We start from the raw sequence: 16,965 nt of genomic DNA on the forward strand, positions 1-16,965 counted from the left end.
GAATTATATATATATATATATTCAAAAATCCCTTAAATAAAGTAAAATAAAATCAACCAGAATATGAATTTTCAATTAACACAAGTGAATGATTAGTAAGTATCAAAGAAATGAGATCATCTTAAATCTTAAAAATATAGAAAAATATTTGCTATAAATGATGGAAATAATAAATCCAAGTATAATTATTTTAGTTTAAACAGAATGAAGGAATTATTTCCCCCCGCCAAAAAAACCCAGATATACCTACAACTACTTTGAGAAAAGGAAAGGGAATGAATCAAGATACTGTTTACTTTCTTCAAATAGAACTTTCTTTGTATAAATCACTCATGAAGTTACAAATGATCTGAGATCCATTAACAAATTGCATTTACCACTTAAAAATTAAAAAGGAGTCTTTCCTGATTTAAACACATGCACACACATGCAGATCTTAATCTCAGGCACAGCAAAATAGAAACTGATGATCAAACCAATACTGAGTTATAAATTCAATAAACATGAGCATTATAGTAAAAAAATTTCACACCAGTTATTTCTTTTTATGATTTACAGATAGTGTTTACATGTTAATAACTGTCTCAAGAAACAATGCTCGGACTTCCCTAGTGGTTCAGTGGTAAAAATGCAGAAGACACGAGTTTGACCCCTGGTTTGGGAAGATCCCACATGCTGTGGAGTAACTAAGCCCGTGTGGTACAACTGTTGAGCCTGGGCTCTAGAGCCCAGGAGCCGCAACTACGGAGCCCACACGACATAGAAGCCTGCTGAAGCCTGGGTGTCCTACAGCCCATGGTCAACGCAGCAAGAGAAGCCACCACAGTGGGAAGGCCGCACACGGCAACTAGAGAGCAGCCACCACCCTCCACAACGAGAGGAAAGCCCATGCAGCAACGAAGACCCAGCACAGCCAAAAAGAAGGGAAAAGAAAGAAACTCAATGCCAAATTAACTATATAGAGAAACAGGCATTCCGAATATTCACCATACATTCAACCTATATAGAACTTTTGGCACACTAGCAAAGACACAAAGAAAATTACACTTTTACTGCAAAAGGACAATCTTTACTGGTGCTAAAAAGGCAGAATCTGTACTGCTGCTTAAACAAAGAGGTAGCTAGAAAAATGCCACCATTTCTCTCAAACGTTATCATTTACATAACACCTTAAAATACACAATGATTTAGGGAAAAAGTCATTCTTCCAAACAGGTAAGAATTTAATCTCATCTATTTCATGATAGCAATTCCTTCCTCAGCTGTTAACAACAGGCAGAATTATTTGATTTTAGCCTTTTGTCACCAGAGACAACTGCTACATCACTATGCAAACATGATGAACTCATTTTATTAGGCAAATAGTAGAATTTCATTCAAGTGCACTTAATACAGTACTACACATATAAACTGAAATTAAAAGAGATCTCCAATTGGAAATGGGGTTTAAAAAATACAGCTAATACTGATTTCAAGTTACATGTTTCATTGGTGTTCTAATGAAACATACAAAGCAAATGATTTGCTTCCAGCATCTCTGAAAGATTATCTAGTCCTTTAATGTATTAAAATAGAAGTGAGGAAATATACCCTTGAAATACAGACTTTAAAGTACAGTTTGAAAAACTGAAACCAATTTGATACGCTTATTTCAGATTATGGTTAAATGGTTAAGAAGACAGCTCAAGAGTTGATAAAAGTTTCAAATTAGTCACATTTGGTGAAAAAAACATAAATTCAGGTGGCTGTAATGTTTACACTGTGTCAGATTTTTTCAAACCCATGTATAATGTAAGTCCCAAAAATCATAGACTTAATTTCTTAAAACATTGCTGACTATTGAGGAAAATCCAAATGGAATATACCTAAAATGAGACTGTTTTTTCTCCTTTTGTAAAATACTTTTAGAATTCATAACAAAAAAATATGCACAGAAAGACATTTAGAATTATCAATCCTTTTTTAAAATCGATGGATCGCAGCTCTTGAAAATTTTCCCTTTATTGGCTTTGTTTCTTCAGAGTCTTCCTTTTCTTCCAAGAGTTTTGCTACAGATGTGTATCAGCTGTATATGTTAATAATTTATTTGCCTGTTCCCGCAAGTGAAGAAGTGGTTTGATCTTCATATTTTACTTCTGGTAGGATTCTCTAACTTTCGCCTGCAGAGCATCACACGTCTTCTTGGCATCGCCTAGAAGCATGGCTGTGTTCGGTTTGTAGAAGATTGGATTGTCCACTGCAGCATAGCCAACACCTAGGGACCTCTTCATAACAATGACCTAAGAACCAAAGATTAGGCGAGAGAGTACATTTAACAGACCTGGCCAGGACATGTCAGACACAAACTGTGTCCTGCCCTAACTTTGAACAAAGCATGTACCACTACTGATTCTTTACTACAAAGACTTTTAAAATACACAAGGAGTATGTTTAAATGCATGTTTACTTTGTATTAACTTGAATTCTTCAAATATGCCCATACCCTTACATCCACTAGAGAAAAGGTCCTGTTAAAAACAGTGTATCTCTTGAGTGATAAGTGATTTTCCCCCCCAAGTGTTTTTGTCTATAAAGACAATGTATAACATTTTACAATAAAAAAAAAATAATAATAATAACCATCTTTCTCTGGGCTAAAGACAACAAATTTAGTGCACAAATTTCTACTACCAATCCTAAGATAAAAGTAGTTGAGTGGGAAAATGGTATGATTCTTAGCCCATTGATTTAAAGTAAAGAATACTGGACAAGAAAGATGTAAGACAAGAGCCCAAAGAGTAATCCAGTGTGCCCCAGAACAGAGCTAATGACTAATAGAATGCTTCCACAAATAAAAATGAAGAGGTAAGTCTTTCTCTAACACTGATGTGTTCTAGACATTTACAATTACACAGATTGTAGATGTCGCTATCCTGTTGAATATCAAGTTAATTCTTCAAGAAATAAAAAGCCTTTCTACGTTCTTCTAGGACACAGAGTCTATTCAAAAATGGAAGCAGAGCAAATGTATTCATGTCCCCTATACCATTAATACAGTAAGGTACTGTGCAAACTCTCAAATACTGATGATTGATGTAGTAATTGTTTAAATATATATGAACAAGTGCATGTCCCATCTACTCACCCACCACAGACACTATGTTTAAAACTCCACATTTTTACAATAAAGAGAGACAAATTAAAGGGAAATATATATGTTATAATGATTCTTAAAATCCAGATATGAGTTGAGAGTGGTGAAAAGAGTTGCCCACAGTTTGGACAGAGCAAAATCATAAGGGCTAGATTTCCCTACAATCAAGCAGTTAGCCTTTTCAGAAGTAACGTGCTGTGAGCAGGGCTTGCTTCTGTATGCCATGTTACTGTTTGGATTTCTAAATCACCTTTCTTCTGGACACTCCATAACGTACAAGTGAAGTGAAAGTCACTCAGTCGTGTCCGACTCTTTGTAACCCCATGGACTATATAGCCCATGGAATTCTCCAGGCCAGAATTCTGGAGTGGGTAGCCTTTCCCTTCTCCTGGGGATATTTCCAACCCAGGGATCAAACCCAGGTCTCTCACATTACAGGCAGATTCTTTACCAGCTGACTGACAAGGGAAGCCCAACACGTTCAAAAAAATTAAATGAAAAAATGTGCTCATCTTCATATGTGAAGGTGATGATATTAACTCACTGTCCCAGAGGGAAGCCATCTGCTTCACTAGACTCGGCCTGGAATTCAGCCAGCCTCATCCCCAAAGCTCACAGGTCCTTTTTCAGTTGTGGTTACCGATTGCATTAATCCACCCAGATAATCTCCTCTAGTTCTAATTGCGGAGAAGGCAGTGGTACCCCACTCCAGTACTCTTGCCTGGAAAATCCCATGGATGGAGGAGCCTAGTGGGCTGCCGTCTATGGGGTCACACAGAGTCAGACACAACTGAGTGACTTCACTTTTACTTTTTGCTTTCATGCATTGGAGAAGGAAATGGCAACCCACTTCAGTGGGTTGGGGTCGCACAGAGTCGGACATGACTGAAGCGACTTAGCAGCAGCAGCAGCAGCAGTTCTAATTGAGGATGCCTTAAGGGCATTCACTCCGTTTCTCTGGTGACCACAGAACAGACAGAAGCTGTATCTAGAGAGCTGGACCCTAAATCTCCTCTTAACTCCTGAGCCTCCTAAAAGGCATCATCATTTCTCATCAAGTGACCAACGAAAAGTTCTGTGTACATATCTTAAGAGACTTTTAATTCTTAGAATGAAATGCAAGTCTGAAACTTTACCTGCTTTGATTTCCAGACTTCAAGGACTGGCATGCCTGCAATGATGGAGTTGGGGTCTTCTTGAGCCGCTGAATTAACAGTGTCATTAGCTCCAATTACAAGGACCAAATCAGTATCTACAAAAGAAAATAAAAATATCACATTGGTCACTTCAGGCAAATGATGTGATCTTACTTTTTAAAAACAATATAATAGTTGTTATAATAAGCTAATAGTTAGAGGACAAACACTTGTGCCAGGCACTGTACAAAGAGCTTTATCAGAGAGGTTCAGTAACTTAGCCAGCATCACATAGCTTAAAAGCAATAGGTCCTGAATCTGAACCTGAGCACCCTGACTGCAGCTTGTATTATTATGCTTTCCCTCCCCTCCATGGATCTACCCAATCTGACTTTTGCTGTTGCTTTTGTTCAGTTGCTAAGTTGTGCCTGACTCTGCGACCCCACAGACTGTAGCCCGCCAGGCTCCTCTGTCCATGGGTTTTCCAGGCAAGAATACTGGAGCAAGATGCCACTTCCTTCTCCAGGGCATCTTCCTAACACAGGAATCGAATCTGCATCCCCTGCATTGCAATTGGACTCTTTACCACTGAGCCACCACGAAAGCCCAATCTGACTTTATAGCTATTATCTCAAAATGATCTTGCCAGTAACATTAAAGATATGCATTCCATTTTCAACTTTCAAAATGACCACTTAATATGCAATCTGACATCTAAAAGAACATGGTCTGATAGTCTATACTATATTAAAGCTGTGTCCATAATTTCTGGAACTGCCAAGTTTCACACATAATTTAGCAACAGTGAAATCTAAAACGGGGACATAAAATTAAAATGGCCTAAATTCCCTCTTTAAGGACCGCAATTTAAATTACCTTAGAACTTTGCCAAAAATGCCATGTGAATCTAGACATACACACAATTTCATTATTTTTCTCTAATAAACAGTATTTTTTTAAGTTTACAGTGGATACTTGCCAGAGGGAACTGGTTTAATTTTAACAAACATGATTTGGGGTCAAATGTCATTAGCATTCAACATCTAGCCAGTGAAAGCCACCAAGTCCAGCCCCTTATTTGTGAAGTCCCAGTACTTCAAAGAAAACAGGAAAGTACTGACTGACCATGAATTGGTGCAACAGAAAACCAGTAAAATCTCAAGACACTGGCAAGAATCAGATACTAAGTCATCAATGGAAATGATTTTATAAATGAGAAGCCTGAAGTTGAGCACCAAGTTCAAGGGCACGAGCAAACCAGAGTCAGGACCTGGATTCCAAAACCAGCTCTGTTCCTAAAGCCTCTGCAAGGCACTCCACTCCACCGCACTGTCCCCCAAGACTTCCACCCTCCTTCAGATCTCCTCGCAACAAGATGACTACTCACGGTGCTCCCAGATCCTGTCTCACTATTTTTCAGTATCATCTTTCGTTGATTTAATTTCAACTGCTTACTTACTAGGAGCAGGTTACTCTTCCTCTGGGAGCAGGTCTCTAGTAATCCCACAATTTATGTCCTCAGACTGGCATTGCTCTATTCATATTAAGAACACTTGAATTTCACCAGTACCCCATCACTTACCTGGGAAATCATGATTGATCTCGTCCATTTCCAACACAATATCATATGGCACCCCAGCCTCAGCCAGCAGCACATTAAGCTGACCAGGCATCCGGCCTGCAACTGGGTGAATTCCAAACCTAGACAGGAAACAAATGAACAGCTGGCCTTACTTAGTGGGCCAAAGTACAGGGACCCCAGGATCACCTCCAGACCTGCACACTCTGTTCTTGGCACCTCTGCTTCTCCTGGTACTATCTGATCTCTGCAAGGAGGAATATAATCAGTCCAGATATACCATTAATCTACAAATAGTAAGGTTGGAGATTCAAGATCTCAGTATATACAAACTATAACTGCTCTCAAGAAAATAAGTGTGGCTTTAGAACCTGACTCATCCACATATGTTCTAAGTCCAATGAACTCCCAACAATATTAATAAATACCACCTTACATTTAATAAGTATTATGCTCTCTCATGATACTTTCTGATATTTTTTTAATCTTTCTGAAGTCAGCCTGGAATTAAACATTTGCCATGAAAAACACTGTCATGCACGTAAGTTAAAGGCCTACTTTCAAAGAGAAAATTATCCAACTATGTTATCCAAATTTTCTATGAGAATGAACAGCTTTACAGTGGAAAAAAATTAACTTCATTTAAGAGAAATTAACATTCATGTTTTTATATTGTGATACAATTTATAAATTTCTTATATATTATTTCATTCTATCCCTAGATCATCTTTAATAATCTCCATCAAAAATTAGAATTCAGAGCACCTGATTCAAATTTAGGACTTAGTTAAATAAACTGAGCTACAGAGCTACAATCCTATATCTAAAAAAAGAGCGAAAGAGCAAGAATGTAAATAACAGGGGTTGCTTGCATATATTTTGGCATAACGGCTAATGCCGACTCTTAAAGATGTGCCATGCAACCTGACAACTTTTTTAGTAAACGGGTAACTGGAGATTCAAACTCAGGTCTCCTTCAAAAGTCTGTACTTTTCATTACTATACAACACAGTCAGTATGGTCAGGCAATTTAAGAGTTATTTTTGTTATCAGCTCAAGATAACCAGCTATATGATGTTTAGTAAGTTACTAATCAGCTCTCTCAAATTTCTAACCAGCTGTTATAAGCCCACCTCATGCCGAGGGTTATATAAAACCCTGCAGAATACCTATTTATCTCTGCTTAAATGGGTGAAATAAGGAATTCTAAGAATCCAAATTACAGTATTCTCTGAGAAAAATTGAGAACACAGGAAGTTTCAAATAATAATTTTTTTAAATTTTTTAAATGTTTGCATGGACACAGGAAGCAAAAAAAAATGTTTCTGTACAGAAAGTACCTGCAATAGTGCAAAACATTTACCAGCACCTCTACATGCTGGGAAGTAGGTCCTGAAAACCTACTAGGGGTGGGAGGTAGAATGAACTGTATAGAATGGACTATTAATAATCTAAGACTCGAGAAAGAAGGTCAGCAGCCAGTAACTTCAGGAATGACCAAGCTGTGTTGAGGCCGTTTTGGGACTTTGGAACTTTGTATGGTGGCATGCACAACTCTTCAGCTATAATTGTTTTTGTCATAGGAATGAAAAGACTGGAAATTCTCTCCACTCCACTCCGGGCTTACTCCCTTGGGGGAACTGAGCCACTCTGGGTTCCCTGAGTGCCAGCTCTGCATCTGCTCTCAATCTACATGGTAGCCTCTCTCTGGGAGTAGAAGTGGAATCTTCGAGCTATACTTTGACCTTCTGTTTGTGGGACAATGTTTTATTATTTGTATGTATGTGTGATGGTACTTACTTTGACTGGCTGAACTATATTTAACTGACTTAAAGATAAGTGCTTATGAATTAAATCTAAATATATAGAAAAAATATTCCAAGACTTGTGTTTTTTTTAATGTTTACTAGAGTATAGTTGATTTACAATCTGTGTTAGCAAAGTGAATCAGTTATACATATATTCATCTTTTTCAGATTCTTTTCCCATATTGACCATCACAGAGTATTCAGTAGAATTCCCTATAGTATAAAGTAAGTCCTTATTAGTTATCTATTTCATATGATAATATTTTATATACAGTAGTGTGCATATAGAAGACTCTGTTAAAAGGCATTTATCGTCTCTTTCCTCAGTGAATTGTTTACATTTTAGTGAGAATAAAATGAAGGCAGTCAGTTTACTCCAGACTGTGGTCACCCAACCTCACCATCTCATAAAGCTTAAATTCTTTAACCACAAATTCTATCATTTTTGGAAATGTAAATGTTCAATACTTGAGTAAAATTTTTAAATGTTCTCTAAAAACAAGATTGTTAAGACTGTTCTTATTTTTTGGCTAGACACTGCTATCCTAGTATCACTGTCTGTTTCAAATGAGAGTTTTTAATCACCCCGAAAACAAAAGAAATGAGGCAAAATACTGACAGTTCATGTTCACATTCTTCATGTAGTAATACGAATTACATTCGGCACTTCCAAAATATCACACAGAATCTGGGATTGAGATGTCTACTCTAAAATTTTAACGTTTTCACAATGGCAGTACGACAAGACATTTGAAAAGAATTTCTCCAGGCACCATAGTATATGTTCATTAAATGGGAGTTATATTACAAACCCTCAAATCTGAAGATAAATGTCGCTTTACTCTAACAATAATATTCTAAGCATTAATATAAAAAATGGGAGAAAATGTAGCATATTGAAATAACCAAAATATACTCCTAAGCCTTCTAATTACATGAATGTAGGAAAAGACAAGACATATGAATGAAGTTTCAGAGGTGACTGATTTTGTAAACAAGCATCACAGTCTTCAATTCAGGACTTCTAAACCTTTCTTCAATGATGGGAAGGGATGCATAATCCCTTAGGTTCACAAGTAATAACAGAAGCAGAAAGAAAAAAAGATAATAACAGACGCAGAAAAGGTAAAGCTCACTTATATGGAATAAAGAATTTAAATTTCATAAAAGAGGAAAGATTCAATTTGTTTAATCCTCACAAAAACTGAGAAAGAAGGCAGAACACAAAGCAAAATAAACACACATACGAGAGGGACACAGATGTGTCACGCATGACATTAAGGTGCATAAAAATAAGAAGTAATTTGAACATCAAAATAAATAAGGTTGGTAATGGACTATAACCCTCTGGGGGAAAAGGCAATTCAGGAGTCAAGACTGATAACAGGGATCTCCCTGGTGGTCCAGTGGTCAAGACTCTGCACTTCCACTGCAGAGGGCACGGGTTCAATCGCTGGCTGGGAACCAAGATCCCACATGCCTCTCGGCATGGCTAAAAATTAATAAAATAAAGCTATTAGAAACTTATTTTTTTAAAAAGACTGATAACAGATTAGGTCAATAATGAAAGAAAGAAACGGAAGGAGGGAATACTCTCCCCTATAATGGCTTAAAGCTCAACATTCAGAAAACTAAGATCATGGCATCTGGTCCCATTACTTCGTGGCAAACAGATGGGGAAACAGTGTTAGACTTTATTTTGGGGGGCTCCAAAATCACTGCAGATGGTGATTGCAGCCATGAAATTAAAAGACGCTTACTCCTTGGAAGGAAAGTTACGACCAACCTAGACAGCATATTCAAAAGCAGAGACATTACATTGCCAACAAAGGTCCGTCTAGTCCAGGCTATGGTTTTTCCAGTGGTCATGTATGGATGTGAGAGTTGGACTGTGAAGAAAGCTGAGCACCGAAGAATTGATGCTTTTGAACTGTAGTGGTAGAGAAGACTCTTGTGAATCCCTTGGACTGCAAGGAGATCCAACCAGTCCATTCTGAAGGAGATCAGTCCTGGGTGTTCATTGGAAGGACTGATGTTGAAGCTGAAACTCCAATACTTTGGCCACCTCCTGCGAAGAGTTGACTCATTGGAAAAGACCCTGATGCTGGGAGGGATTGGGGGCAGGAGGAGAAGGGGACGACAGAGGATGAGATGGCTGGATGGCATCACCGACTCGATGGACATGAGTTTGAGTGAACTCCGGGAGTTGGTGATGGACAGGGAGGCCTGGTGTGCTGTGATTCATGGAGACGCAAAGAGTTGGACATGACTGAGCGACTGAACTGAACTGATAATGGTAGAATACCAACTGATAAATATAGTGGGTTATAAAACCACCATTTTGCATCAAGACTGGTTCAGATAAAAAATCATCAGCACACACTCAATCTAAGGAGTAAAGCTTGAATGAGAAACAGGATTTTGCTAGGTCTTAAAGAGAGCTCAACAGAAAAAAAAAATCAATAAAGACTTTCAGCATGTTCTCTGAGAGCTACTTCATTGAAATTGATCAGTAATAGCTGGTTCTTAGACACAGAACACCTGGATACTCTGCTGAATGGGCATCTGGTTAAGTGTGCACAGTCCATATTTCTTTTTCTCCCCAGCTAACAGTTCCTTATAATAGCTAAAAAATATATATATTACCAAGATTATAAAACCAAATCTCAGCCAAGAAGAACTTAAATTGAAATGATAGCTTATTATGATTTTAATGCAGTTTGATATGCACAGATACTTACAGAATATTGCAACTTGATGTTCTTCTAAGTATCATATAAAAGTGAAAGTCGCTCAGTCATGTCCGACTCTTTATGACCCCACAGACTATATAATCCATGGAATTCTCCAGGCTGGAATACTGGAGTGGGTAGCCATTTCCATCTCCAGGAAATCTTCCCAACCCAGGGATCGAACCCAGGTCTCCTGCATAGCAGATGGATTCTTTACCAACTGAGCCACCAGGGAAGCCCAAGAATACTGGAGAGGGTAGCCTATCCCTTCCCTAGGGGATCTTCCTGACCCAGGAATTGAACAGGGGTCTCCTGCATTGCAGGCGGATTCTTTACCAGCTGAGCTACCAGGGAAGCCCAAACAGCATGTGGAAGAACTAAAAGCACAAAGAATGTGCCCACCAAGGCAGATATTCTGTAATTAAATTTGGGGACCCTAACATGTCATTATTTTTGAATAATGATAGAACAAAATAATTTCCAAAAGAACACATCCTAAACTCAAAAATTTTAGTTTGGAAAGGTCATTTCACTTCATAGAGTTTCTTAGTAATACAGCTGATATATCAAATTATATTGTTAATCAGCTGACTTTTATTCAAAGGCAATGCCAATTTGTATTTCAACTGTGGTGATTTCAAGTCAACATTCAAAATTAATGCAGGATTGTTTTCAAATATCAGTAGAAGGTACTCTATCTTCCACCACTGACTAGATCCCATAATATAACTAAATAACTAGATTTAGTTAGGGAGTTGCAGCTTAAAAGGATCACAGGGCACTTGGATAAGGTTCAAGAGAAACATAAAATACCTAACAACTTAGAAAATAACCCACACTAAGTGAAAAAAAGATCAACTGGCTAGAAAGAAAAGCAAAACTGATTTTCAAACAGACCAAATAAAACAGAAGTTAGCCAAATATTCCCCATTTTCATTTAACAGAAAGAAAGAAAGTGGTCTTCAAATGCAAAAGAAAGAACTGGAATTAAATTTTTAAAAAAATACTTTCTGTCAAAAACTTAGGAAGTGAAAGTCGCTCAGTTGTATCTGACTCTTTGTGACTCCATGGACTGTCCATGGAATTCTCTAGGCCAGAATACTAGAGTGGGTAGCCTTTCCCTTCTCCAAGGGATCTTCCCAACCCAGGGATCAAACCCAGGTCTCCCACATTGCAGGTGGATTCTTTACCAGCTAAGCCACAAGAGAACAAACTCCCTAGTTAGGAGAAGTTTTAGGCCTCTTTTCTGTGGATCAGGAAGAGACAGTTTCATTCATCTGAGCTGATGTTCAAACCACCAATTTAGTACAAAATGGATTCAAAAGGATTTCACAAATAAATGCTAAGGATGGTTGGCCCACAGTGGACACAGTCAAGGCAGTTATGGCAGCTGAGATAGCTCTTTATTTAATGGTGGGGGTTTGGTGGGGGAGCGGGGGGCGGTGTCAAAACCACTAGGAAGAGAGAACAGCAGCTTTGGTAAAACTTAGGATTCCCAGAACAACTGCAAGACACTGCTCTACCTACATCCTATGCCACTGCTAAGTCACTTCAGTCGTGTCCGACTCTGTGCAACCCCATAGACGGCAGCCCACAAGGCTTCCCCGTTCCTGGGATTCTCCAGGCAAGAACACTGGAGTGGGTTGCCATTTCCTTCTCCAATGCATGAAAGTGAAAAGTGAAAGTGAAGTTGCTCAGTCATGTCCGACCCTCAGCAACCCCACGGACTGCAGCCTTCCAGGCTCCTCCATCCATGGGATTTTCTAGGCAAGAGTACTGGAGTGGGGTGCCATTGCCTTCTCCGTCCTATGCCACTAACTGTAATGAATTTGTGCTCTTTTGAGATCCTCATGGCAAATTTTGGACACCAAAAATTTCTCCTAATCTCACAATCCTTCTGAGCATCAACAAGTGCTTCCTGTTGCACCCCGGTCTGTTCCTCTCCCCAAAACCTGATTGGTGAGGCTTGTACTTAGTCATGTCCAACTCTTTGTGACCCCATGGACTGCAGCTCGCCAGGCTCCTCCGTCCATGGAGATTCTCCAGGTAAGAATACTGGAGTGGGTAGCCGTGCCCTCCTCCAGGGAATCTTCCCAACTCAGGTCTCCTGCATTGCAGGTGGATTCTTTACCATCTGAGCCACCAGGGAAGCCCAAGAATACTGGAGTGGGTAGCCTATTCCTTCTCCAGGGGAACTTCCCAACTCAGGAATCAAACTGAGGTCTCCTGCATTGCAGGCAGATTCTTTACCAGCTGAGCTAGCAGGGAAGCCCAGGTGAGGCTCAAGACTCAGTCACTGTGCTATAGGACATATAAGGTCTGTATTAGTGTCCTATTAGTGATATTAACAAATTACCACAAATTTAGTAGCTTAAAACAATATGCATCGATTACAGAGGCCTGACATCCAAAATCAGCACCCATGTGCTAAAACCAAGGTGTCAGCAGGACTGTATTTCTCTTAGAACCTTGAGGAGAAAATCCACCCATCCCTTGCCTTTTTCCCGGCTTCTGGAGGCTGCCCCCTTTCCCTGGCTTGAGGCTGCATCGCTGTCTTCTACTTCCACTGTCACATCCCCTCTTCTGACACTGACCCTCTTCCTCTCTTTCGTAAGGACCCTAGTGATTACATGGACACAAACAAATAATTCAGAATCATCTCTCCATCTCAAAATCATCACTGAATCTACAAAGCTCCTTTTGCCATATAAGGTAATATATTCACAAGTGTGGGGTATTCAGAGGTGGGTTTCTTTGGGGGTCATTAATCAGCTTACCCAAACTCCCTTTCCAGTCCTAAAATTCCATGAACCAGGGATTCCATTCTAGCTGAATAAGTCAGTATACACTTTGTGATTTACTTTTGTATTTTGTGATTTGCTTCTGCATCCCTCCCTGATTCCAGTGATTTTGTAAAATTTTACTGCCTTTGCTTATCTTTAATCCATCTGGCTATCATCTTCATGTTTTAACTGAGGTGTCCTGGACCAAATTAGAAGTTAAAGACCTCCAAATGTATTTGTTATTATTGTAGTATTTGATTATCTGCAGACTGCATAAAGACAACGTTTCTGCTGAGCTAGTTGTGAGGGGTAAATAGCTAACCAGCATGTTATGCTGAATATCCCAAAGGACAGCTCACTTTATATCTGTTTGTATAACAATTTATTATACTAAATTTTAAGACTCTAAAGTTGGAGAGAAACACCCGAAGGCTATTACAAGAGAATGCCAATGTTTTGAGAGAAATGACAGAACACACTAAATTTGTAGGAATATATATGAGCACGTTGATGAGTCAATGTGAATTTATAATAATTCTGGCCTATGCAACTGGCTAATCTTCAAAGTATGGATTAAAGCTAATTATATCAGACATTGGTTGCCCATGACCAGCAATTTCCAGGAACTGATAGCTAAAGTTCATCAATGTTCCATCATCACATGAAGAATATCCAGAATTCAGAAATGCAAAGCCTACCAGCCTTTTGGTTCTCCCCTTTAAACCGCAAAAATTATCTTGATTGTACACTTACTTATTAACAAAACAGGATCAGCTGTCCCTGTCCACAACCTAACTTTACAGAAGAGGAATAACTACTAAAATGAGACCACAGGAAAATCGTCCAGGCCCCCAGAACTCACTCTTCATGCTCCTTGAAAGCACTGCATTATAGGAACTGGCTGATGACTGTGCTTTCCAAACCGGCAGCAACTTGAGAACAGGGACTGTGTCCTATTTACCAGTTCCCAAAGTACCTGGCACTCTAGTAGAGCAACTCAAATAAAGAGAGGGAAGTAAGGACAGAAGGGACGTAGGGAGGGGAGGAAAGGGTTTTAAGGAACATAGCGTGCCCAATAAAGTGCACTGATTCAATAAAGTGCAAACTTGTTATATCTCTTTTGAAAAAAAGATTTCAGAGAAGTAGTAAAGAGTAGCAGCTAAAAGCTCTAGGGTGCCACTGCCTGGGTTCAAAACATTCAGACAATTTGCCTCTGTGTGCGTCCCTTTCCTCCTGTGTACTACAGGAGTGATAATAAAGCCTTTTCAGAGGATTACTGTGACATTTAAGGGAGATAATTCATGTAAAGAGCATTTTATACAAAGTACTTTAGACCAATGCCTGGCACACCTAAGTCCTTAATGAATGTAACCTGCAATTATAATACCCCACTGAGACATATTTTTGTGATATAAATGCTCATCTGTGTTGTTCAAATAAATGCACATTTTTAATGATCATTTATATAAAAAGAAAGGGATATTTTCACATTAAAACAAATGTTGATTTGTCAGCATCTTCTAAACTGGTTTTCTAATTTTTACCTTGAAATCCCAATAAATATCAATATGGTACAATAAAAGCCAGAAATTCTTTGTACTTGCAATTACATGCAAAAGCTAGAGAAATTATATCATCAATATAGACTGAGGTCAATAATTGTGACCACTGGACTCGTTGATCACTTGGTCGTGGCTATTATTCAAATTATTATAATAGTGTCAAATTTCAAAAGGCCACATTTAACTCTTCTATACATACTATTAAGGCAAAAAAGTACTGTTTCCTTAACTGGAAGATACAACAAATGTCACTGACAAGTCAAGGTAATCTTCTCAATTATCTTGAAGATAATTTAAGAAAAAGTTAAACACTTTTTGCTATTTTCCTCTCTCAAGCATAAAAACAATAAAGTCTTTTGTGTAACTTTATATAATAAAAACTAAGCCCTCCATCACTAGTTAAAAACAGACCCAGGCACAGTTCCAAAAAGGTGGAACAATACACTTAAATGAAACAACTGATCTTCAGAGCCTTTTAATCAACCAAGAAAGAATAAAAACAAATAAAAGTGCACATAGAAGCTATTCATAAATTCCATGTAAAATAGTTAAATTTAGTAAAAGAGCAATTTTTAAAAACTATGAATTTTAAGCCTCTTTTACAATTGTTGCTATTGTTCAGTCACCAGGCTTTCCTGTCCTTCACTATTTCCCAGAGTTTGCTCAAATTCTTGTCCATTGAGTCGGTGATGCTATCTAACCACTTCATCCTTTGCAGGCCCCTTCTCCTTTCACCTTCCATCTTTCCCAGCATCAGAGTCTTTTCCAAAGAGTGAGCTCTCTGCATCAGGTGGCCAAAGTAACACACGATGATATAAGTCCCATTCTTAGAGTTTTTCTGCAACTTCAAATTAGATGTCAGACATCACATGTGCTAAAGGGAACAACATGAGTTCCCATGATCAAGGGCCATGGGGACAATACGTCCTGATCACAGAGTATCACAACAGTTATTGACTTTTACAGAGTGTAAACCATTCACTACATGGATCCTACCACAACGTTTAAATAAACTACATTTCCCTGCTTGCATTACGGAAACATCCAGATTTAGTTTAGCAATAAAACATGATGAAGAGCCAAGTATCCCAACTCAGTACCAAGACAAAGAAACTACAGAGACAACTGGGCCCCGTTCTGAAGTATTTAGTGTGTTTTCTCCACTTTGCAGCCTCTTATTGCAAATACTGAAAAGGATCTCCAGATTTTAAAAAATCTTTTTACAACCTTCAACTATTTGGTTATATGTTTTGTGAGACACTATGAAATTAAAAGATGCTTACTCCTTGGAAAGAAAGTTATGACCAACCTAGATAGCATATTGAAAAGCAGAGATATTACCTTGCCAACAAAGGTCTGTCTAGTCCAGGCTATGGTTTTTCCAGTGGTCATGTACGGATATTAGAATTGGACTGTGAAGAAAGCTGAGCACTGAAGAATTGATGCTTTTGAACTGTGGTGGTGGAGAAGACTCTTGAGAGTCCCTTGGACTGCAAGCAGATCCAACCAGTCCATCCTAAAGGAGATCAGTCCTGGGTGTTCATTGGAAGGACTGATGTTGAAGCTGAAACTCCAATACTTTGGCCACCTCCTGCGAAGAGCTGACTCATTGGAAAAGATCCTGATGCTGGGAGAGATTGGGGGCAGGAAGAGAAGGGGACGACAGAGGATGAGATGGCTGGATGGCATCACCGACTCGATGGACATGAGTTTGCGTAAACTCCCGGAGCTGGTGATGGACAGGGAGGCCTGGCGTGCTGTGAATCACGGGGTCGCAAAGAGTCGGACACGACTAAGCGACTGAACTGAACTGACTGATGCAAAATTTATTCTCATACCCAAGATGTTCAAAGGGTTAATATCCTTTCTTTTACTGTTTCATATTTTAAAATTGAACTTTACACAGAACAATGTATGCTGATAGCATTTTGAAATTCTGCCTTCCCAATAACATCATTGCACAATTTTCCTAAATGTATCATTCTCAGCTCCTAGGTGGCTGACAAATTAACTCAGGAAAAGATATATAACAAAGGGAAAATAAAAAGCCTACTTATTCTTCCTGTTTTTAACCATAAATATCTATAAATCAATAAAAGTTTAAGAGTTAAAATTGACTTTCAAGTCTCTCTAATACAATGCTTCCTAAGGCAGGACGCTTTTAGAGTAACAACAATTACATGTACACTGTGTTCTGTCACAAAACAGACTGGGAATTTCACTACAGATGTA

The 16,965-nt window shown here is 38.7% G+C and overlaps 1 protein-coding gene across 3 annotated transcripts in view; it reads right to left on the reverse strand.

The window, feature by feature from the left end:
- Positions 1 to 1,047: 1,047 nt before the first annotated feature.
- NNT (nicotinamide nucleotide transhydrogenase) overlaps positions 1,048 to 16,965 on the reverse strand; it is a 92,281-nt gene continuing 76,363 nt past the window's right edge. For all 3 annotated transcript variants that reach the window (XM_061393585.1, XM_061393583.1, XM_061393584.1), the window contains exons 20-22: positions 5,852 to 5,970; positions 4,270 to 4,385; positions 1,048 to 2,279 (exon numbers count right to left, since the gene is read on the reverse strand). In XM_061393585.1, the coding sequence (XP_061249569.1) occupies positions 2,130 to 2,279; positions 4,270 to 4,385; positions 5,852 to 5,970 (385 nt within the window). In that variant the 3' untranslated portion in view covers positions 1,048 to 2,129. The remainder of the gene's footprint in view (positions 2,280 to 4,269; positions 4,386 to 5,851; positions 5,971 to 16,965) is intronic.

Source organism: Bos javanicus, chromosome 20 (assembly GCF_032452875.1).
Source record: "Bos javanicus breed banteng chromosome 20, ARS-OSU_banteng_1.0, whole genome shotgun sequence".
Classification (NCBI taxonomy): Eukaryota; Metazoa; Chordata; class Mammalia; order Artiodactyla; family Bovidae; genus Bos; species Bos javanicus.